Source organism: Brachyistius frenatus, unplaced genomic scaffold (assembly GCF_029030835.1).
Source record: "Brachyistius frenatus isolate BFR_SWC_R1_liver_20210118 unplaced genomic scaffold, ASM2903083v1 Contig_5, whole genome shotgun sequence".
Lineage (NCBI taxonomy): Eukaryota > Metazoa > Chordata > Actinopteri > Embiotocidae > Brachyistius > Brachyistius frenatus.
This window is the reverse complement of record NW_027210604.1, coordinates 3,959,302-3,979,240: the sequence shown is the minus strand read 5'-3', so window position 1 is coordinate 3,979,240 and position 19,939 is coordinate 3,959,302. Positions and strand designations below refer to the sequence as shown.

At 41.4% G+C, this 19,939-nt stretch overlaps 2 protein-coding genes across 3 annotated transcripts; one reads left to right on the top strand and one right to left on the bottom strand.

Annotated features, from left to right (window-relative positions):
• Positions 1 to 294: 294 nt before the first annotated feature.
• Positions 295 to 10,496, bottom strand: LOC138632137 (organic cation/carnitine transporter 2-like). The gene is made up of 10 exons (XM_069717470.1): positions 9,993 to 10,496; positions 9,423 to 9,526; positions 8,270 to 8,424; positions 8,008 to 8,179; positions 6,748 to 6,874; positions 4,417 to 4,514; positions 3,009 to 3,223; positions 2,636 to 2,818; positions 1,857 to 1,992; positions 295 to 781 (listed from the first exon to the last, which is right to left on the bottom strand). The coding sequence occupies exons 1-10, from the start codon at positions 10,377 to 10,379 to the stop codon at positions 709 to 711; spliced, it is 1,650 nt and encodes a 549-aa protein (XP_069573571.1). The 5' UTR covers positions 10,380 to 10,496; the 3' UTR covers positions 295 to 708.
• Positions 10,497 to 13,987: 3,491 nt separating this feature from the next.
• slc22a5 (solute carrier family 22 member 5) lies at positions 13,988 to 19,394 on the top strand. 2 transcript variants are annotated; one of them, XM_069717146.1, is made up of 10 exons: positions 13,988 to 14,733; positions 14,857 to 14,960; positions 15,470 to 15,624; positions 15,770 to 15,941; positions 16,087 to 16,207; positions 16,695 to 16,789; positions 17,022 to 17,236; positions 18,102 to 18,284; positions 18,439 to 18,574; positions 18,918 to 19,394. In XM_069717146.1, the coding sequence occupies exons 1-10, from the start codon at positions 14,344 to 14,346 to the stop codon at positions 19,021 to 19,023; spliced, it is 1,677 nt and encodes a 558-aa protein (XP_069573247.1). In that variant the 5' UTR covers positions 13,988 to 14,343; the 3' UTR covers positions 19,024 to 19,394. The 2 variants fall into 2 exon arrangements, with proteins under 2 accessions (XP_069573247.1, XP_069573238.1); XM_069717137.1 differs by having other exon boundaries at positions 13,988 to 14,960.
• Positions 19,395 to 19,939: the final 545 nt, after the last annotated feature.

Here is a 19,939-nt window from a genome sequence, read left to right as displayed (position 1 = left end):
CAGACTAGCTGGTCAGCATGCAAACTTCAGAGCTTCATTATTTCTTCACATACTGTTAATGATTTGTTCAATTTGAAAAGGTTTAAACTAAAAATCGTACTTAAGCCTGGTTGCACTTTCAAAGCAGTGACACTGGCATTACAAGAGCTGTACGCTGTAGAAGCAAAATACAAATTCTGATCACTTAAAATATATTGATCCAACAAAACCATAATATGATATATTTATTATGATTAAAAACATTTCTTAATTAAATATTCTACTCAAGTTTGACAAATCCAGTATTTATTAGAGGACTTTCTACTTTTCGGGTCACTCCGCGTAGTCTTTTGAATCACAGTATAAAAAAATATTCATCAGGAACTCAACTATAAGATATGCACATGGTAGTTTTGAAACAAAAGAGGCATTTTCATCATATAACCATAAACAAGACTATTGGTTTTGATTAGAATATTGGAAATTTTCTTCTACGTATTGGTACTGTTTTAACATAATTTACAGTATCATTTTTTTTTTTTTAACAGTATTACATTGGAATAGCTCCTTAGTCCTGTTTGAAGTCTCGTGATTTCACATACACCTGCGACAATATAATCATTTTGATTATTTCTGTAAAGTGTATACTTCGCAAAAATGTCCGTAGACTCTTGTTTGTCCAGTTATTCTCCTCGGGTCAGATTTGAGCAGCGCTGCTCCTCGTGTGTCTTAAGTCTTTCTTTCAGCAGTATTCTCTCCTTCTTCAGTGTGTGTGAGTGTATAAGGGGTCTTTTGACAACATCTAGAGGGGGAAAAAAAAACAACAACCACAAAACACAGGGATACGGTAACAGTAATGATTCACAGAGCACAATCGGTACAGTGCTGCCCTGTCTGATTTTAACTTACTGTATGTGAAGTAGCCTGAACCACAGGAGGAGGGACAGCGGGCTTCTAAAATATTTCAGATAACCCGTCTACTGTCAAATATCTATTAAATTTGGGCCTTGCACACCTTCCATTATATAATAAATAAACCAATCCTTCGCAACACGCATACGAATTTCGAAACGATAACATGGCATCAGGTTTAAACTGGAGTAAAAATAGTTAGTCTCAACTGAGTAAAAAAAAATGTTGTAAATATTGCAATGTACTTCATATGATGAGCTAAATATTTATACATGAGCCAAGTAGAGTGACTAAGAATTGAAAGCTCTTTTAATTTCTTAATCAATTGAAAGAAATACGTTGACATTTTGGGAAATGCGCCTGCTTACTTTCCTGCAGATGTAAATATGAAAGTAAAACCAGCAGCCAGTTAGCTGAGCTCAGCACAAAGACTGGAAAAGGATGAAGCAACTGCCAACTACGATCTGCCAACTACGACCTCTTAAGCTCACTAATTACCGTGGTGTATCTTGTTTGTTTAATCTGTACAAAAACTGCCACGTAAAAAAAGGAATTCGCCATGAAGTATGCAGTGTAATATCAATATCAAACTGAAAACAAAAAAAAGCAAAGAGGCATATTTCCAAAAATATCAAACTAATCCTTGTTGTTCAGTTGGGTTTGTTACAATGCGTTGTTTGCCTTTGTGATTACACATAATTGTGGCTGCGTCGTGTATATATTTTAAAATCCCAGTGAATGGCTGAATGCGGATGTGAGGCTGGTCAGATGATTGCAATTGTCAGAAAACGGGTTGCACGCATTCGGAATAAAGGGAAACAGAAGTTAAACATCGAGCAGGTAAGAAACTTCTCATCTTTACACATTTAGCTGTATAAGAATATAAACCGATGAAAAGTAACAATCTACTGTATAATAACGCTTGTCTCTCGGAAAATTCATGACAGGGAAGTGTGTCGTTTTACCCAGGAAAGCGCTGCATGTGAGTGATGGTGTCCGGCAGGGGCATTCCATAGCTCTCGGGCAGCAGGAGACTCAGCAACCCCGTCAGGACTGTGAGGCTTCCCATGAGGATGTAAGGCAGAGAAACAGAATAGCTTCCTGTGGCGACACATCAGAGTGCGGGGGGAGGAAGACGGTGAAAAACAGCCGTGTCTACAATGGTACCATGGAGCAGTTCAAAACAAAAAGACAAAAGGTAGAAAGTCTTTCCGTGAAGAAAAGTCCTGCGAGTTACAGTTGGTTAAATTCGGACCACTAAATCTTTGGAGAGGTATACATTTAAACTGAAGGCCTCTGGACTTTCAGAAAACGGCTGTGTCTGTTCTGATTGCTAATCGAGCCGGCTTTTATGCGTTTGAGCGAGTGGTTGTTCTTGCTGTTTGTTTGTACTCGGGCCTTTTCAAAGTTTTCATGTTCCGCTTGTGACTGTGTGCTCCAATTTCCTCTAAGAGCACAAAGACGGGCAGGTTAGATCGACTGGAAACTCCAAATTGCCTATAAGTGTGACCGTGAATGTCCAAGTGTGTAAGACCCGGTGAAAGAGCGGATAAATGCTTTAGAAAGATCTTTTCAACTACAGACATTTTTGACTTGTCCCAGCAGGGAATGCGCAGGTGGCATTAATGATGCCTCAGTTTAATCTAGTGTCCCGGTAAACCACGACAAATGTTGTAGCAATATACAAGAGCGGGACATGAAGTTGCTGTACAGGGAGGTAAGGAGAGGGGAGAGCATTCCTTACTTAAGTAAATGAAGAACGGGGCGGTGATGCTGCCTATTCTAGAGGCCATGGAGCAGGTGCCAACAGCTGTAGTCCTCAGGACAGTCGGGTAGAGTTCTGCTGTGTAGGCGTACACGATCGCAAATGCCGCCGTCACGGCAAACTTCCCCGTCATCTCGAGCGCTATGGCAAGAGAACTCAGGTCTGCAGGGAATGACACGTGATGTTGTTCAAACTTGTACGTTTTGGCTCAACAAGCCGAACATATGCAAACAGATTCTACCTGACGGATTTGTATGCGAGTGACAGAAGTGAATATCTGAGCATTGATTGAAGTCAGAAATGAAAGCTACATTAAACCAGTCTTAAAACATTGCCGGCTGCAGTATCATACGTGCTGGTATGAACCGTATGAGGAGTAGAAACAGTCCTCCCGTGAAGAGAGATGAGAAGAGACTCGGTCGTCTGGAGCACCATTGAAAAATAACCCATGTCAAAGTGTAGGCTGGGATCTCTACCGCAGCTGACAGGAAGCAGTTGAAGTAAGCGTCCCCGTGGAGGTTCGCCGTGTTCAGAGAGAGAGCAAAGTAGGCAATAGACACTGTGTTCCTGTGGGGATCATTTTTAAGCACAAATAAGTGAGGTTGCAGAAACATGATGAAACGTGGTTAATAAATCACGGGAAGCTCAAACTCTTCCCAAAAACTGATTTTTGTCTTTCATAAATCCTAAAAAAAAAAAAAGTTATTAGCAGAAGCAGAAATATCACCACATGAGGGGATGTAGAAGGCCGTTAATTTGACCTTCGTTACGTCATGAAAAGCACTAAATCTGAAGAATATCCTAATATCCGTATTTTTTTGGAGTAGTGTAAAGTGTAAAGTTTGCAAGGTCGACTATAAAAACGCAATTTGGAAGGGAAGGGGTTTTGTTGTCACGCCAGAAAAACGGATCAGTGTCACGTTAAAATGTGAGAAGTTTATTGTGAAAACAAGAGATTTTCACATTATTATGACGAACAAACTCACAAAATCACATTCTAACAGGACACTTTTCTATTCGTCATGTTATAACGTTAAACGGTCCCCGTCATAACACAATTTCTTAACATAAGTTGATCATTTATATCGTTACTAAAAGTTTCACGTTATGATGCAACTAATATTGTTATAACGTGAAAGCCATGATGTAATAACACTTTGGAGGTAGTGTCACTTGTAATTGATCAGCGTCAGGGCACATCACCCCCCGCCCCACACTGGAACATAAATCGTTTCAAGATGTAACCAAATAAGTTAGTTGTAATAAAGTTATACATTTGTATGTTATAGTAACGTTAAAAACATCTTCTTTTTTTTTTTTTTTTTCTAACAAACTTAATCCACTTTTCTTTTTCCGCCGCGGCAGCAAACCTCTTCTGTACTTGTCCGCCTGCGGTGACGAGCTTCGTAACACCAAATCAAACTGTTTCGACATCAAACAAAAGTCAAGCTGCATCTGTTTTCAGACTCGGCGAGGAAGCATGTTCAGAAAGAAGACGGGCATGCTGTGCAGTTACATAAAACCTGATCTCCGTTGCTTTCCGGCACCCGACAGGTCATTATTTGTTGTTAGTGAAACGGGCCGACGTGCGGGTCCAGATGAGCCACGGACAGGCTTAAACTGCATTTGCGTGTGTGTGTGTGTGTGTGCGTGTGTGTGTGTGTGTGTGTGTATACGTGTCTACATGCGAGGTGTGTGTAGCTGAGTATGCAGGGTCGCTGTACTGAATGCGGAGGTCAGCTGAGACAGCGGGGACTCACCAGACCAGCCACAGCGTGACAGAGATCCGGCGGATGTTGCGAGAGCGAATCAGGTCACAGATGTTGTGGGCCTTCTTCTTCTCGGATGGAGCGTCTTTCTGCGGGGCAGCAGAGCATATGGAACAAACGGGCACTTAACAAGCGGAACCGCCAGTCCGGAAGTAATGCGATTAGGGAGGGGAGCATGTGAATGCACGGCCGCCCGCTGAGCGAACACGTGCCCCCGCTTCAGTACCCAAGCACGTGGACCCGCGTAAAAGGAGGTCAAAGTTCGAGCAATGTTTGAAATCGGTGGATTTTTTTTTTTCCACAGTTTACAACCGAGACTTTGACGTGTGTTGCTGCCGAGAAAGATGAAATGTACCGGTCCCGCACAAACCGCCGCAATCTGCTGCTTTTTCCAGCAGCAAACAAGAGCAGCCGTATAAATGAGCGCGTTTGCGTTGGCCCCTCAGTCGCGAGAATGTAAAGATGTTGCTACGTCGCCATAAAGCGGCGTTTGGGACGGGCGTTATGCACAGGGAGCTGCAACGTTCGATGCTCGTGTTATTCTGGTTGCGTCGATCGAAAGGCCGAGACTTTCTGACGTGTGCCGAGGGTCCGTCGTCTGTTTCTCCTGGAGGGAGGTGCAGGCCAACGTGGTGCCGCACGGAGCAGAGGCCGCGAACGTGTCGGTGTGGTTTCTAGGTCAAAGTTCACAGCTTATAAGTCACACGATGTTAGGACAGCTGGATGAAGCGGAGAAATATGTGCGTTTTTTTTTTTTTTTTTTTTGTAGTTCTTATACAAATAACTCGCTCTCTTAAACGAAGCTGCTTCACAGACAGTGTTTTTGAACTAACACCTAAATTCGCTGAAATAACAACACCGGATCTTCATCGTGAGCGAAGAGCGCTATCAACGCAGTGAACAGTGTTGTGAGTTCTGAGGTTAAAGAGCACGTTAGAGCCGGTCATGCTTGAGCAGTTTGCTTTGAGTCGCTGAAATATCGGTTCCCGCTGATAGTCCAAGTCAGGAGCGCTGAGTCGTCTGTTGGTCTCTATAAGGCTTTGGAAGAAGCAAGTTGCTGTTGTTGTTGTTTTTTTTTTTCAGGGACCGACACGGCACCTCCTCTGTGGCTTTACCTTCCGACCAACGCTGCGCTTCTGTTTCCGCTAATGCCCGGACGCCTGCTGACACTCTCGTATCCCCTCTCAACTTCATGAAGCCGCGTGTTTTCAAGGATTCTTTTATAACCTTGTTCACGCAATTGGTCTCAATTGGAACTTGTGTGTTATCGCTGCTGTTGCAGTTGTTATAGGTGTGTGCACTTCTGCTGCACTGAGGCTGTAATTTGCAGCTTGTGCTTTCAATCGGGTTGGTTTCAATTGTTTTTTTTTGTTTTTTTTTGTAGTGATATTCCCCGGGGGATACTCAGTTTTTGTTGTATACTGTACATTCATGTAAGTAAACATACCTAGGCAGCTGCGCTGCACTGCTATGTAACTGCTGCATCTAACCGCTGTGGATTAAGGTCATATATTTTTTTGATTGATGGCGATTTCCTTGACTCGTGAAATAAAAAAAAAAAAATTGGCAAACTTCTCCAGTAACAGAAGGGAATGTGTTGCATGAATCTGGGCAATGTGTATCCGCAGGCATCCAGATCAGTGGTCACTCGTGCGTAAAACCGTGAATGATTACATCAAGCTGAGCAGTGACCCCGAAAATGGTTCACCCCCACCCCCCCTTCGCCCTCCCAATCCGGAACGGATAGTGGCTTTACAGAAAAAGTGTGAGCAGGGAAACCGGTATTAATGGTTTAGGGTATACGGTTTATAGAGTTATAGATGTGTCTCCTAACTGTCACTACTTACTGACTTTGGTTCAACTCTTCCACGACATGGATGATGACCAAGAATTGGTGCAAAACAAATGTCACATTTCCAGTTAAGGGTAATTTAACAGACTTGGGTGATAAATCAAATAAATAATAATGAATACTTCCTCTTGGCATATTTTTGTTTTAGATTTTGCTCTCATTATTGTCAGAGCCTTTTAACTGAAGCGGGGCTGTTGAGCTTTGCCAGTGAACCTGTGATGATTTCTGTCTGGCAGGAAAACCGTAACATCTGAACCGTCTTCAAGCGGATGTCACCGAAACCAGTAAAGAGCGGGAACAGTAAACCTTAAAGCAAGAAACGCAGCTACATGACAGACCATAGGAACATTTTCCTTCCCAAAATATGTTAAAAGAACTACATTGTCGTGTTTGTTCTTTTTGTAGAGCATTTCAATTGTTATCGTGATGAACTCAAATCTGTCTACCGCCAGCAGCCGGGGAAGCCTCACCTGCAGCGGACTAAAGATGACCGTCGGAGGCTCCGTCTTGTTCTTCTTGGCAGCGTCTCTGATTATGGCCTCGGCCTCCTCTACTCTTCCTTGAGAGAGCAGCCACCGAGGAGACTCTGGGATGAACCTTTAGTTAACACACAGAGAGAGAGAGAGAGAGAGAGAGAGGTTGGATCCTCAGTGTACAGGAAAATAACTATTGAGGCCTTTCTTCATTTGAATTTTTTTTTTTTAGCATGGTACAATGCGAGATTGCATGCCTTCGTAACTGTAAAAAACCCGGCTAAGGCTAGACCTGTGTCTCAGTTTGCCTCTGCACTTACACTTGCCAGTTTGAGTGCGTAAATGCGTCTACACTGAGAAGTACGGCAACGCGTAGTGCGCCGTAAGTACGTTGCATTACATTTCATTTAGCTGACGCTTTTATCCAAAGCGACTTACAACATACCGATGGTACACTATCGGGAGAAATTCTTTTTTTTTTTCTTTTAGGGTTCAGTGTCTTGCTCAAGGACGCTTAGGCGTACCGAACCACCGACCTTGCGATTAGTGTGAAACCCAGTTTACCGACTGAGCTACAGCCTCTTAAGTACCCGGATGTTGTACTCATTACATTCCAGAAAGGCTCTGGACGCTTCCTCCCCTCCTCGGCTGCCATCTTGGCTACTTAGCGGAAATGGGGGGGAGCGGTGACCTGTTCAAATGCCTGAAACTGCTGCGAACACGGCACTGCAGAAATGCAAGTTGTATACGTCCGCACAGATCTGTTATTTTCTTAGTAAAGTCAAAGTAATAAATTGTTTAATTTGTAACGTCAAACCGAGTCCGGGGGGGGGAACATCGTCCAATTTTGCCGCTTTTGTCTGACCAACGGCCCAAAACATTCAGCTCGCTGTCAAAGAAAACCGATGACATTTAAAGGACACAACCATTTGATTTTTGGCATTTTTATTTGAATTAAATGGCTTATTATTGATCAAATTGCGACCCGTTTCTTTTATTAATTCATCAAAATGTAAGCGAAGCAATCCTTAAATATAGTTAGTTTCCAGGAACGACGCCATATAAGAAGGCTCATTTCTATTCGTTAAAATCAACTTGATATTACATGCACCCGCAGACGGGGCTGACCGACGCGCTGATACACTCCCTGCACTGCAACCGCTGACGCAGCTGACAGCACAGAAGTCCAAATGTGAAAAATCCTAAGTAAAGAAAACCAAAACGGCCGCAGACGCACGAAAACACACACCTACCTACCACCAAAAAGGTACGTATAGGAAGCCCGGCAGGTTGAGGCCGAGGAGGAGCATCCTCCAGTCTCTGATGAAGAAGGCGCACAGGGGCAGAAACATGTAGCCCGCGGCGAAGAACAGACTCACTCCCGCAGTGGAGAAAATGATCCGCACACGCGGGCCCAAGATCTCAGTTCCTTTGTACATGGGGGGGGGGGAATCAAAACACATGTTAAATTTGTCTTTTATATTAAAACAAGCAGTATAGCTGACGAATTGATATTTACCTAACACAAAGGCAGCCACAAAATTGGAAATCTGTCCCATCCCGACTACAAAGTACAAAGCGCAGAACACGGCCCAGGATGGCGAGAACACCTGGATTAAGGTGAATACTGTCTGGACTGCCATGGTAACAAACAACACTATTTTCCTCCCGTACCTGAAATGTATATAAAGCACAGGCAAATGACCAAGTCAGCATGTTGTGTTATTGGCAGAGTGATTTAGATGAATGCCAGCATGAGTGTCCCATGTATGTTGTTTGCATTTGATACATGGGAGTGCATTATTTGTAGAAAGAGGTTGCCTTCGCTCATAAATCCACACGAAAAAAATGTCAATCATTTCTCTGCTTCTGCTGCAATTTGTATCCTCTTATTTGAACCAAGTATTTTTGTTTTACAGGCTAGTGTATTTTATAGTTTCTATAACCACTCTCATGAGATCCTGTCCAGTGCAAATGGAAACTAGGCTGTGATGCAAGTCGAACATGTAGCAGCCGCTGAGCCAGGTCATTTCCTCTCGAGTTTGTTTGAGACATACCTAGGAGCTAAAAGTAGTGTGAATATAAGGTTTTAATTTATCACGTGGCCAAAATCATTATTCCACTTGTGTGACGGCGTTGCTCTGTGTCCTTAAGTCCCATGTTGTGGATTTAAGTTATTAGTATACATCCAAGTCACAGAGTTAACCATCTCTAAAAGATCATTAACCAGCAATGTTTGACTCCTCAAGACCTGTAAAAAGACTAAAACCGGTGGAGTTCCCCTTTTACCCTGGCTTGGTTTATGAGTGGAAATCATCACATAATTCATCTTTTTTTTCATTTATGGAATTGTCTGGCTATTATTCCCTTATTGCGCGAACTACTGCTTTTACACAAAAAAAAAAAAAAAATCTTGTTGCGAAGCCTTTTTTTCACGACGATGGTGTATTTTCCTTCCAGATTCATGTGTTGCATGGAAACAACCGGAGTTTTTTTTTTTTTTTTATAAAGTTATAAAGTCCACACGAAAAAGTAAATGAATGCTCTAGTGATTGATTGACAGTGTGACCGATTTATCATCTTAAGCTTGGACAGAAGATATGGTGATTGAGGGTTAACCCTCCTGTTGTCCGTAAACCACATCTTTTTTTTTTTTTTTTTTGGTCCTTAACCTGTCAGACAGCTGTCCAGAGATGAAGGAGCCGGTGAAAACTCCACAGAAGAAGACAGAAGAAGTCAGTGGCTGCCTCCAGCTCTGATCACACACCAGGTCCCACTGCAAAACCACACAGTCATATTCATGCAGTATAGATCCGATTAAGGTGCAATTAATGTGATGAATTCATAATTCTCAGCAAGGAAAGCCAAAGGACACAAATAGTCTACCAAATATGAAACATCAATGAAAGCAACAAAAAAAAAATGGATTAAAAAAAAAAAAAAAGTAGAAATACTTATCATAAATTACAAATACAAAATCTAATCAGAATTTATGTTTTTATACTACCTATATAGCCTAATGACCTACAACCGTAAATTGGGTATTTAAAAAAAAAAAAAAATGCCCTTATCTATTTTAAGATCATCATGAAATCCAATAGCCTGTAAGATTCATCTTACTTCCTGTATACAGAAGACTTTATACAGTCCCTTAATTCTCCCTCAGCACGGAAGCAGCAGCCTCCTCATTTTGGAGGAAAAAAAAAAAAAAAAAAAAAAAATTTTTAAAAGTGTCCACCGACCTCAGTGACGATGGTAGAGATGTAGACGCTCCGGTCGTACTCCCACCCGTCCAAGCAGCCCTCTTTCGGCACATTAGACATATTCACGTCGACGCCGGGCAGCAAGCCCCTCTCCGAGAAACTCAGCAGATCGTCCAGCTTGTATCGGGAGCAGCTGCTGGCCTCGCGCCCCTCTCCCTCCGGCGGGATGCTGCTGTTCCTCCACGCGGCGGTGAGGTTGATCTGCGCGGGAACGAGGCAGCGGTGCGGCGGCGTGTCGGCGACAAACACGACAGACAGACCGACGAAGCCGTTCGGGATGACGGTCATGCAGGCGAAGAAAAACACCTGCTGCTGGAAGCGTCCCCATTCCCCGAGGAAGGCGGTCGCGGCTTCGTAGTCGGTCATGTTGCGGTCGGATCGCTGAAGTCTGCCGGGGGCGCACCGAGTGGGGCAGTAGTTAAGAAACGCGAGTGGTTGACTTCGGAGTGGGCATTTCTGAAGCGCAGGTTTTGTTTCAGCGACAAAAAAACCATCCCACCCGTCCTCCCGCCACCCCCACCCACCCGCTGCCATCGTTTCTTGTCAGTGGATTCCTAAATTAACCCATCTGTAAAGGCGCAGTCCGTGAACCAAACGTCGTCCTCCTTTGTTGCAATGATAAAAATAATTATTATTTTTTTTAAAACAGGTTTCTTTACCCCAGTATTTGTGAATAATTAGAAGAAGAAAAAAAAAAACTACAACTGACATTAAGTTAAAAATATTTTTGTGTATTTTGTGTGGCATTTCCATGCAGGTATGTTTTGAAGTGGCAGCAAGCGTGGCAGAAAATGTCTTTCTTTCCCAGAACAGCCTTGTCAACGAGCAAGCAAGAATAAAAACGCGAATGAGTGTGATGCAGAACTCTATTGTTGAGGACAAAGAGAAATACAGTGCAGCGAGTTGCTTTTCCAAAATTCTTACTTTGTACTCGCCACGCAAAACTTCGATGCACTCTGGACTCTTATTATCACTGCGGAGAGAAGCGTGGAAAATGATCTCTGGTCCAACCTCACGCAGAAGTGATAATGAAGAGCCATAACCGTTACCGCTGTCATCCTTTCCCCCCAACAGCCGATTCGATTTGTACTTATTGCCACAAACACTTTGTGCCAGAGAGTTATGGAACAACGAGGTACATACCACCCTGTCCAGTAAATGTGGAGCCGGTGGTAATTAAGCTTTGGCACAAAGAGTGGACACAAGGGAAGAAAAAAAAACACTACCCAGCAACAAAACCCCTACAACACATCTCTAAAGGTCACTGGGTACTCAAACAATATATCTCATTCGGTTTAATCTGTCAAATTGCCAATAAACCAGCAGAAAGTTACTAATCGCAACCAAGAAAAAGTCTGATAAGTAAACTGTAATCTGTTAATTAGTGAGCTTCACAGGGGCTGGAGTGGAAACTGTCCGACAGGGTAGCCGCATACTTAATGGACAAAAATGAGAGTGGGATTAATTATTATTTTTTTTTTTATATATATCTAGATTTGCACTAGAAAGAATCAGCAAATCTCACAAAATTATGAACTGTTCTCCAGTAAATCACTGTTATTAAAGACTTTGACTGTGTAAACGATGATCTTATAAGCCTCACATGACTAAAAAAAAATCTGGCATTAAAACCCAGGTTAATGATTACACAGACTGCTTTTCAGCTTTGTTGTGAAACTGGGAGATGTGCTGTTTCACGCACGGATTGCAAAGGGAATTAGGCAGGCAGATATTGGGGCCAGATGTTTTTCGTCATACGCAACTTCAGTAATATTAATTTATAATGATTTTAAACCACTTCAGACATACAGATAGTATACGCATTATCCTTTTACTTGTTAACGCCAGTAACCTTTAATATACATCTCATTTAGAAGTATCTAATTATGCCATGAGGTTTTGTTTTTTTCCTTGTTTTTATTCCACATGACGAGGAAAAAAAACAACCCGAATGTGTTCTTTCTAAAGTGCATATAAAAACCAGTGATATTGCATAGTCTATCATTCTATGTCAACATGAACAAAACTCGGCTTCAATATCAGACGAATGAGTCGGCCCCCTTGTTGACAGCGCTGTTGAGCAATACACTTTCTTTCTTCTTTTTTTTTCCAACTGTCTTTGGACAGTCACATGATTACCATAACTCTGTCAGAACCAATCATTTGAGCTCATTATCCACTAATGAAAAACATGAACAACATAAAGTAACTAACTTTTGAGCATCTTCAGTCTGGCTTTTTTTTTTGCTGTAAAACCAAAATCTGACATCCAGATCGTTTCATGCTTTGGATTTTGTAGAATATTTCATCTCTACATTTTTAATTAGTTGTTTCTAAAAGATAAAAGAGCACAGAGTACCCGGACCTGATCGTGATCTTGATCGCATCACACATTGAAGTCCTGAATCACCATTGTGTGGGAAACAAAATATCACAGCCTACAAGTGGAGAATAAACATTGAAATTCTTTAGATCAGTTGAAACATTCCTTATCTTCTTCCTTAAAGATTATGCGTGCACTGGTCAATGTGATTATCTCAGTCACTCCTGGTGTTTAGTGAGGGGAATAGTGGATGTAAGTACCCCGGGCCTCAATAGAAGGGCCCTAAAAAAAATAGCCTAATATTTAAAGGTGCAGTTCTTTATAAATTCAGATATCCATTGCGTTTTTGATTATAAAGGAGGTCTATGTGCCGTATAAATACTGTGAGAGTGTCAAACCACTCATTCCACAGACTATTATTGCACACAGACAAAATTTAGCAACTGTGCTGTTTGGACTTCCGTAAGTTTGTGATGTGACAAACTCGCGCTTACGACATATGTCCGCCCCCAGCGTGACCCCCTGTCTAATCTTTTATCTGGGGGGGGGAAAAAAACCACAAGAAGACTGGTCATTCCATTGCACAGCCAGTAAGTTGCAAGACCGAAGAAAACCAGAGGTCGGCCTGGGCATGTTTTACCCAGAAAAGAGTCGGCCAATCAGAAGAGAGGGTCGCCTCAACCCTCCTGTCGTCCTCGGGTCAAAATGACCCGCAGCTGTGTTCAACCAAGTTCTATTTTATTTCTATATTTTTTTTTAATATTTTTTTTGGGGGGGGATCATCGGTCATCGTTCTTTAAAGAAACCCTCACAGCCTCCTCGTCACCAATGATCCCCCAAAAATATGAAAATAAAATAGAACTGGGTTGAGCACAGCTGCGGGTCATTTTGACCCGAGGACAACAGGGGGGTTAAAGACACGGACACAAAACAGCCCAACCGCAGTAGAGCTCCGGAGAGAGGCTTAGAGATGAGATCATTTTTGGTACCAAAACTACAAAAATAACTTGTTGCTGATATCAAGACTGCAAAAAAAAAAAAAAAAAATAAGTGTAATAAGTGTATTGGACCTTTAAAATGTGCTTCCACCTGCAATTTTGGAATTTTACATTAGCATTATAAGTAAACCATTACTTTAATGCATCATTTTACGTATTTAAAAAAAAAAACTAAAATAATATTGGAACCAGTGAAAGCTGCACATTGATTAGTCCACTTCTGCACTGCTGATGGTGCAGACTAAATGTGAGCTTGTCATAAAAATAAAAATAAAAATAAGATAGTAGCACACAGTAGAAAAATCTACAGTAAATTCAGGAAGTGTACTTGTGAGTACAAGTACATATAATTATTTGTTAAATAGTTAAACTAAGTGACATTTTGAATTAATCTGGAATTGCAACTGTTTGTTCTTATATGGTAAACGATATATTTACAATATTGTTCAAATCTTTGCTGAACTGAACATAAAGGCATGTCTGCCTCTACAATGTGACCCAAAAATAGTCCACTGGAGTCTTAAGGCTACTTAGCAACATTTAGAGTACAGGCACGTGGGCTTCTTTGGAGTATTTAAAAGTGTGCAATGTGTTTAGAGAAAATACCACAGCAGCGAGTGGGGCTGGAGGGGGAGGAGGGGAGGGGGGGGGAGGAACGGCACTCGGAAAGTTTTGATTATTTAAATCAAATTACTGAGCGTTATCTGACTAATTAATCTCAGATAAATTCACTCTATTAGAAGGAGGATCAACAAGGCTTAAAAAGTTTTTCACTTTGGGATGAAAAGTTGTCCCCTGACAGGCGCTTTAATTCTTTCAGGGCTGGAAACTGAAGTTTTTCTGTTGTGACTCAGCGAGGGACCAGCTCATTCTGCCCCACAGAGAGCTCAGCCCTACCACTCTGGGACTAAGCTGAAGACTTTAAGGGGGAATACTACGTCTCATACTCTGAAGAAATCCGCAGGTCACGTTTTCTCCCTCAAGAGCAGGGAGGTATTCTTTACAAAGAATGGGAGACTATGATGAAGACACTGCCTTCCTCGGACAAACCGGTCCTTTCTTCTGGACCACATTCTTCCTCCTGAACACAGTTTTTGTGTCGACTGGATTCAACGGACTTTACATCGTCTTTGTTGGAGCAGCTCCGAAGCACCACTGTCTCATTCCGGATGTCAACCTGACTGAGGAGTGGAGAAACGCCATCATCCCCTTTACGATAGTGGATGGAGAAGAGGTTCAGAGCCAGTGCAGCAGATACAAGCTGGGTCTGGTTATGAATCTCTCTACGGAGGGATATGTTCCTGGAAGGGACTTTAACCTCACTAATCTGGAACAGGAGGGATGTTTAGATGGATGGAACTACAGCAAAGATATCTACCAATCCACTATTGTCACTGAGGTCAGTGCGAGCACGCACGTTTGTATTTTTTTTTCATCAGAAAAAATAACTTTCGATTGCCTTTTTTTTTTTCCCCCTGTTTCGTTTGAAGTATGTAATTCACGTCTTTCATATCTTTCACAGTGGGACCTTGTTTGTGGCAACGAGTGGAAAGTTCCCTTCGCATCCTCGACTCTCTTCGTGGGATACCTTGTTGGGTCTCTGATCTCCGGCCAGTTCTCTGACAGGTATTTCATCCATAACCATTCCCTTCGTTATCAGTGAAAGTAACCTGAATGCACTCTGTATTATCATACTTGAATATGTACCTTAGATCCACTTTGTTGTAGGTCATTTGGTGTCATATGCTACGCGCTGCGGGTCTGTCCTTTTATCTGATGCATTCTATCACGCATGAAATGCTGCTCGCCGTTTTAATGACTGACAACCGAGTCCTGATTGAGTAAGTAATAGTTCTAGTGAAGATTACTGGAGGCATGTGCTTAAAGACAACAGCTCCATCTACTGTTGAAGTCCCCCTACCTCACATTCTGGTTTCCTCAGGACAGACAACTGCGAGTCTGTAAGACCTGTCGATATGTCAAGATCTGTCCTTTTGGACCATAACAACTCCTTGGTTGCTGCACTGTTCTAAATTAAGGCTTTTCCTCAACGACAACAAATGAAAGCAGATATCTTCAATCATATTTTCTCAATGCGCTTTACCCGTCAATCAGTGTTATTCTTTCCCTTCCAGGTTTGGCAGGAAGAAGGTCGTGTTCATCTCTCTTGCGGCCCAGTGTCTCGCGGTCCTGCTTCAGTCCTTCTCTCACTCATGGAGGATGTTCTGTGTCATGTTCCTCTTCGTTGGAGCCTCTCAGATATCCATCTACATTTCTGCATTCGTTCTGGGTCAGCAGTGTGTAATATTTTAACCTTAGTCAAAAGATTTCATTATTTGACTTACTCTTGTTTTTTTGGTTTTTTTTTTACTTTCTGTTAGTTTCAATGATACGCTCGCCACTATAAACATTTATGATTTTATTATTTCCGACAGGAACGGAGGTGCTGAGTAAACATATGCGAGTGCTCTTCACAACGCTCGGGGCCTTCCTCTTCTATTGCATTGGGTACATGACGCTACCCTGGATCGCATATGGCATCAGAGAATGGAGGACTCTGCTTGCTGTTCTGTCAACAACGTCTGTAGTGTACATCCCGCTGTGGTGGTATGTTTCCTGTGATATTTACCGATGTCTAAACTGAATCATTCGGAACTTTAACGCTCCTGTTGACATCCATGATTCAACAGGAGATAAAAGCAGCCCGTTTTTTTTTGCGGACGTTCATAGTAAATCTGTATTGATTGTGCAGGTTCATCCCAGAGTCTCCTCGCTGGCTAATCACTCAGGGACGAGTGGAAGAGGCGGAGGCCATTGTGAGAGAAGCTTCGAGGAAAAATAAAGTGGAGGCGCCACCTGTCATTTTTAAAGAGGTGAGGTTCGTGAGTTGTCATAAATAATTTGACTCGACATGGTTTTTCCACTTTCACCTTAACAATGTCCTTAGAGTTTATCACTGTTTGCACTTTGTCACATGACCTTTCTTTGACCTTGGTCATACATGAGTGTACTTTTGATGACTCGGTGAGGTTAAACGTGACATCGACACGGTATCCTCTAGTGGACTGACTGGTGCATTACACCGCTTTGGCATGACACTGGGATGCAATATTCCAGATTACTATTATTGACAAATACATTATTCCTGTTTTTCAATGTTTTGTTTGAAATATATCTTCTTTTTTTTTTTTTAAACCTGAAACCATTTGTTCGTATTTGGAATAAATTTTCTATAATTCTAAAAAATAAAGTTACGTAATCCCATACTTTAAACCCATCATCATAATATATGTGAGATATTCTATGTGCAAGCATGGAAAATGTAACCACATAAATCCTCTTCTTTGCCCTGGTTTTTAGCTGCAGGCAATGTCTCCCAGCAGGACATATACCATGCTTGATATTCTGAAATCCAAGAACATCAGATGCATCACACTGATGTGTCTCATTTTGTGGTAAATTGTTGGTTTCTTTTCTCATTCAGACATTAAATAAAGTTGATCAATTCCCATTTTCAAAACTGTGATGAACCAAATGATTCAAACTGGCTCTTTCACTTGCCAATCACATTGCCAAATTTATTACAGCAAAAACAAGGAAAATGTCAAATGTAAACATGCATCATTTGACATTTATTTGATAACACGCATAATGATGAACCATTAATCCTTGTGTTCTTTTTTTCAGGATGGCAATAAACATTGGCTATTTTGGCTTATCCCTGAACACCTCCAACTTGAGTGGCAACCCATTCATGAACTGTTTTTTATCAGCCACAACCGAAGTCCCGGCGTACATTGTTTCTACTTGGCTGCTGAAGAAATGTCCACGAAGAGCGCTGCTGTCGTCCTTCCTCGTCATTGGAGGAGGAGTCCTACTGCTCATCCAGTTCATCCCTGACAGTAAGGCAGCTCATCCATGACACTAAACCTGGCCAATGCACACAGCAATTCACATAGTTTTTTTTTTTTTTCACTTTTATACAACAAATCATTTCAATCATAGAGACAGTTTACCTTACAGTATCTGTAGTAAAGCTTAAGAATAAATTTGACATCCCTGTGACCCATTTCCAGTACTGAAGAATTCAAAGTGGGAAGTATTTATAGGCATAACAATGGCACCCTGTCATAAAGTTATATCATTAGAATAATTATTTTTTTTTTAAGAATGCATTGAGTTGCATTTTAATGTTCTGGCAAAGTTTTAGCTGGTTGAGATGGATAACATTTTAATATGGTTGAGTAGATTTTTTTTTGGACCTAGTCATATGTCTTGTATGACATGACCACAAATAACCTTACTGATTAAGGTGATGCAATATTTGAAAACAAATGATTATGTTACTTAGGAAACGTTGCTGGAAAAATTCACAAGGTAGTAAGCATGATGTAAAGCAATTAGACGTATCCCCACTTTTACTTTAAACAAACCATGAATGCATCATTGATTATAATACAATACATTCTAATATTCTGAAATGTGCCTTCCTGCGAATAGATCTTTTATTTTTAGTGCTTCAAGTATATTTTGATTCTTTGTATTCTGTTACTTAAAAGCTTTAAAGAGTTTTAAAAATGTGGTGTCAGGTGAGACACACTGGCCAGATGAATACACCCTGAGCGTACTCTTTGCTAAATTGAACCGGGGATGAAAAAATGCAATCGCTTGGCTTGTCCAGTGTTTCCAAATGTTGTTCAACTGAATAGATAAAATTTTGAGTGCTAGATAAAAGAACAAACCGCGTACCCTTTCTTTTCTCCTCAGCTCTTCAGCATGTTGCTCTGGCACTGGAAATGACTGGGAAGTTTGGCTTCACCATGGCCTTCAGCATCGTGTACATCTACACTGCTGAGATCTACCCAACTGTGCTCAGGAACGTTGGCATGGGAATGTGCTCCTCTGCTGCCCGCATTGGAAGTATCACAGCTCCTTATGTCATCTATTTAGGTATATAGATGTCGAGTATGTCACCAGGATACTGCATATTTACTGCAGTTATAAAAATAACAAAAATAAATAAATAAGACTGCATTGGATGATATTGGTGTTATAAGAGAAAAACAATTTATAATATAGGCTGTTGCTCCTTTGTTATTTACAGGGACCTATAATAAGGCTCTGCCGTATATTCTAATGGGAAGTCTCACAATTGCCTCCTCCGTGGTGAACTTCTTCCTTCCGGAGACCCTCCATAAAGATCTTCCTGAAAGAGTGGAGCAGATGCAGGAATGTCAGGGGTAGGTGAAATTCACACTGAGTTAGGTATGATAAATGCATCAACTCATTCACATACAGATTGTAGAAATAGTTTAGAAGTTACAGGGGTTTTTAGCGCCGTTGAAAAGACAATTAATGATAATGTTTGAGTTTAGTTGCCCTACTGATAAGTGATGCCACTACTTTGCTGCTAGTAAAGCAAGGACTGCACGCTTTAATGCTGGCTACCTTCAAACATAGAGAAATCAAAAAATAAATTTGATACGTGAGAACAAGACAAATAGAAAATATAAATGTCATTGTGCCAGATATGTATATCTGTGTTGCTCTTTTGCCATTTTTAACTTTTTTTTTCTATTGCAGGATGTGTGGTGGACCCAAAAAGAAGATATTGGTCGAAAATGGAGCGATGGGCAACCCACCCACACAACATGAAGCCAAATCTGATGCGCAAACTCTTACTCTTTAGGTGTTGCTTTATTCTTTCCTTAGAAAGAAAGAAATTTGATCTGAAAATAAAATTAAAAAAACAAAGGCTGAGTGGGGATGCAGAATTTCATTGTGAAGAATTTCTGTTTGTATTATCACTTTTGAAAAAAACTTTTTTCTTATTCAGCAAGTTTTGTAGAAATGTCAAAGATTTATTAGGAATACAATAAATCACTCAGGTCTGTAGAGAGGGCTAAACCCAGAGGCCGTTTAATTAGCTTCACATAAATTCATTAACATGACTATGTCCAAAGGTGACGAGTTTTGCCCACCAGCATACTTTAAGGTCACCGATTAACTTGTAATGTCTTCTTTGTTTAATAATTACGTCAAATACAGCTGTGTACTTTGACAGAATTATCCCAAATCTTAAAAGCTGTAGTTGGTGTGAACTACTGGATGTGACCGGATTAAACCTGGCTTTTGTAACGCGGAGAAGATTATGGACTTTGCCTCAGTATTTGAAGGAGTTCAACATCCATTTAACGTCGCCTCCCTTTCTGCTGTGCTTCAGTTCTGCCTCCAAAGCTCCTCCCTGCACGTGCAGTTTAGTAATCACGGCCATTGAAGCAGCCAGGTGTACATCCTGGCAAACACTTCAGTAAGAAGCAAAACACGCACTGTACTCCATATAGGTAGAAGACGTTTCAAATCAACTCTCTGGTTACATTTGAACAAGACAGTCTTCCTTTCTCTACCTGAGTGTTCAGAAAGAAATGGTTGAACTTTATGATAACAGCAGTAGCCATCTTTGACTCAAAGAGGCCCCAAGCAAAGGAGCCCTATGAGCCCCCATCGAGGGATGTGCACGTTCGTCTAACTTCGTGGAAAAGCCCACATGAACACCTTTTCCCTGAAAAGACTTATGATTTGTTTAAAGTCTCTGTCAGGGGTGG

Bases quoted from the DNA above. Each gene is read 5' to 3' on its own strand.
- LOC138632137 (XM_069717470.1), bottom strand. From the start codon at position 10,379: ATGACCGACTACGAAGCCGCGACCGCCTTCCTCGGGGAATGGGGACGC. The intron at 8,180-8,269 runs GTAAATATCAAT...CCATGTACAAAG, and splicing joins TGTGGCTGCCTTTGTGTTAG to GAACTGAGATCTTGGGCCCG. The intron at 3,224-4,416 runs GTGAGTCCCCGC...TGATCCCCACAG, and splicing joins GTCACGCTGTGGCTGGTCTG to GAACACAGTGTCTATTGCCT.
- slc22a5 (XM_069717137.1), top strand. From the start codon at position 14,344: ATGGGAGACTATGATGAAGACACTGCCTTCCTCGGACAAACCGGTCCT. The intron at 15,625-15,769 runs GTCAGCAGTGTG...TATTTCCGACAG, and splicing joins CATTTCTGCATTCGTTCTGG to GAACGGAGGTGCTGAGTAAA. The intron at 15,942-16,086 runs GTATGTTTCCTG...TTGATTGTGCAG, and splicing joins GTGTACATCCCGCTGTGGTG to GTTCATCCCAGAGTCTCCTC.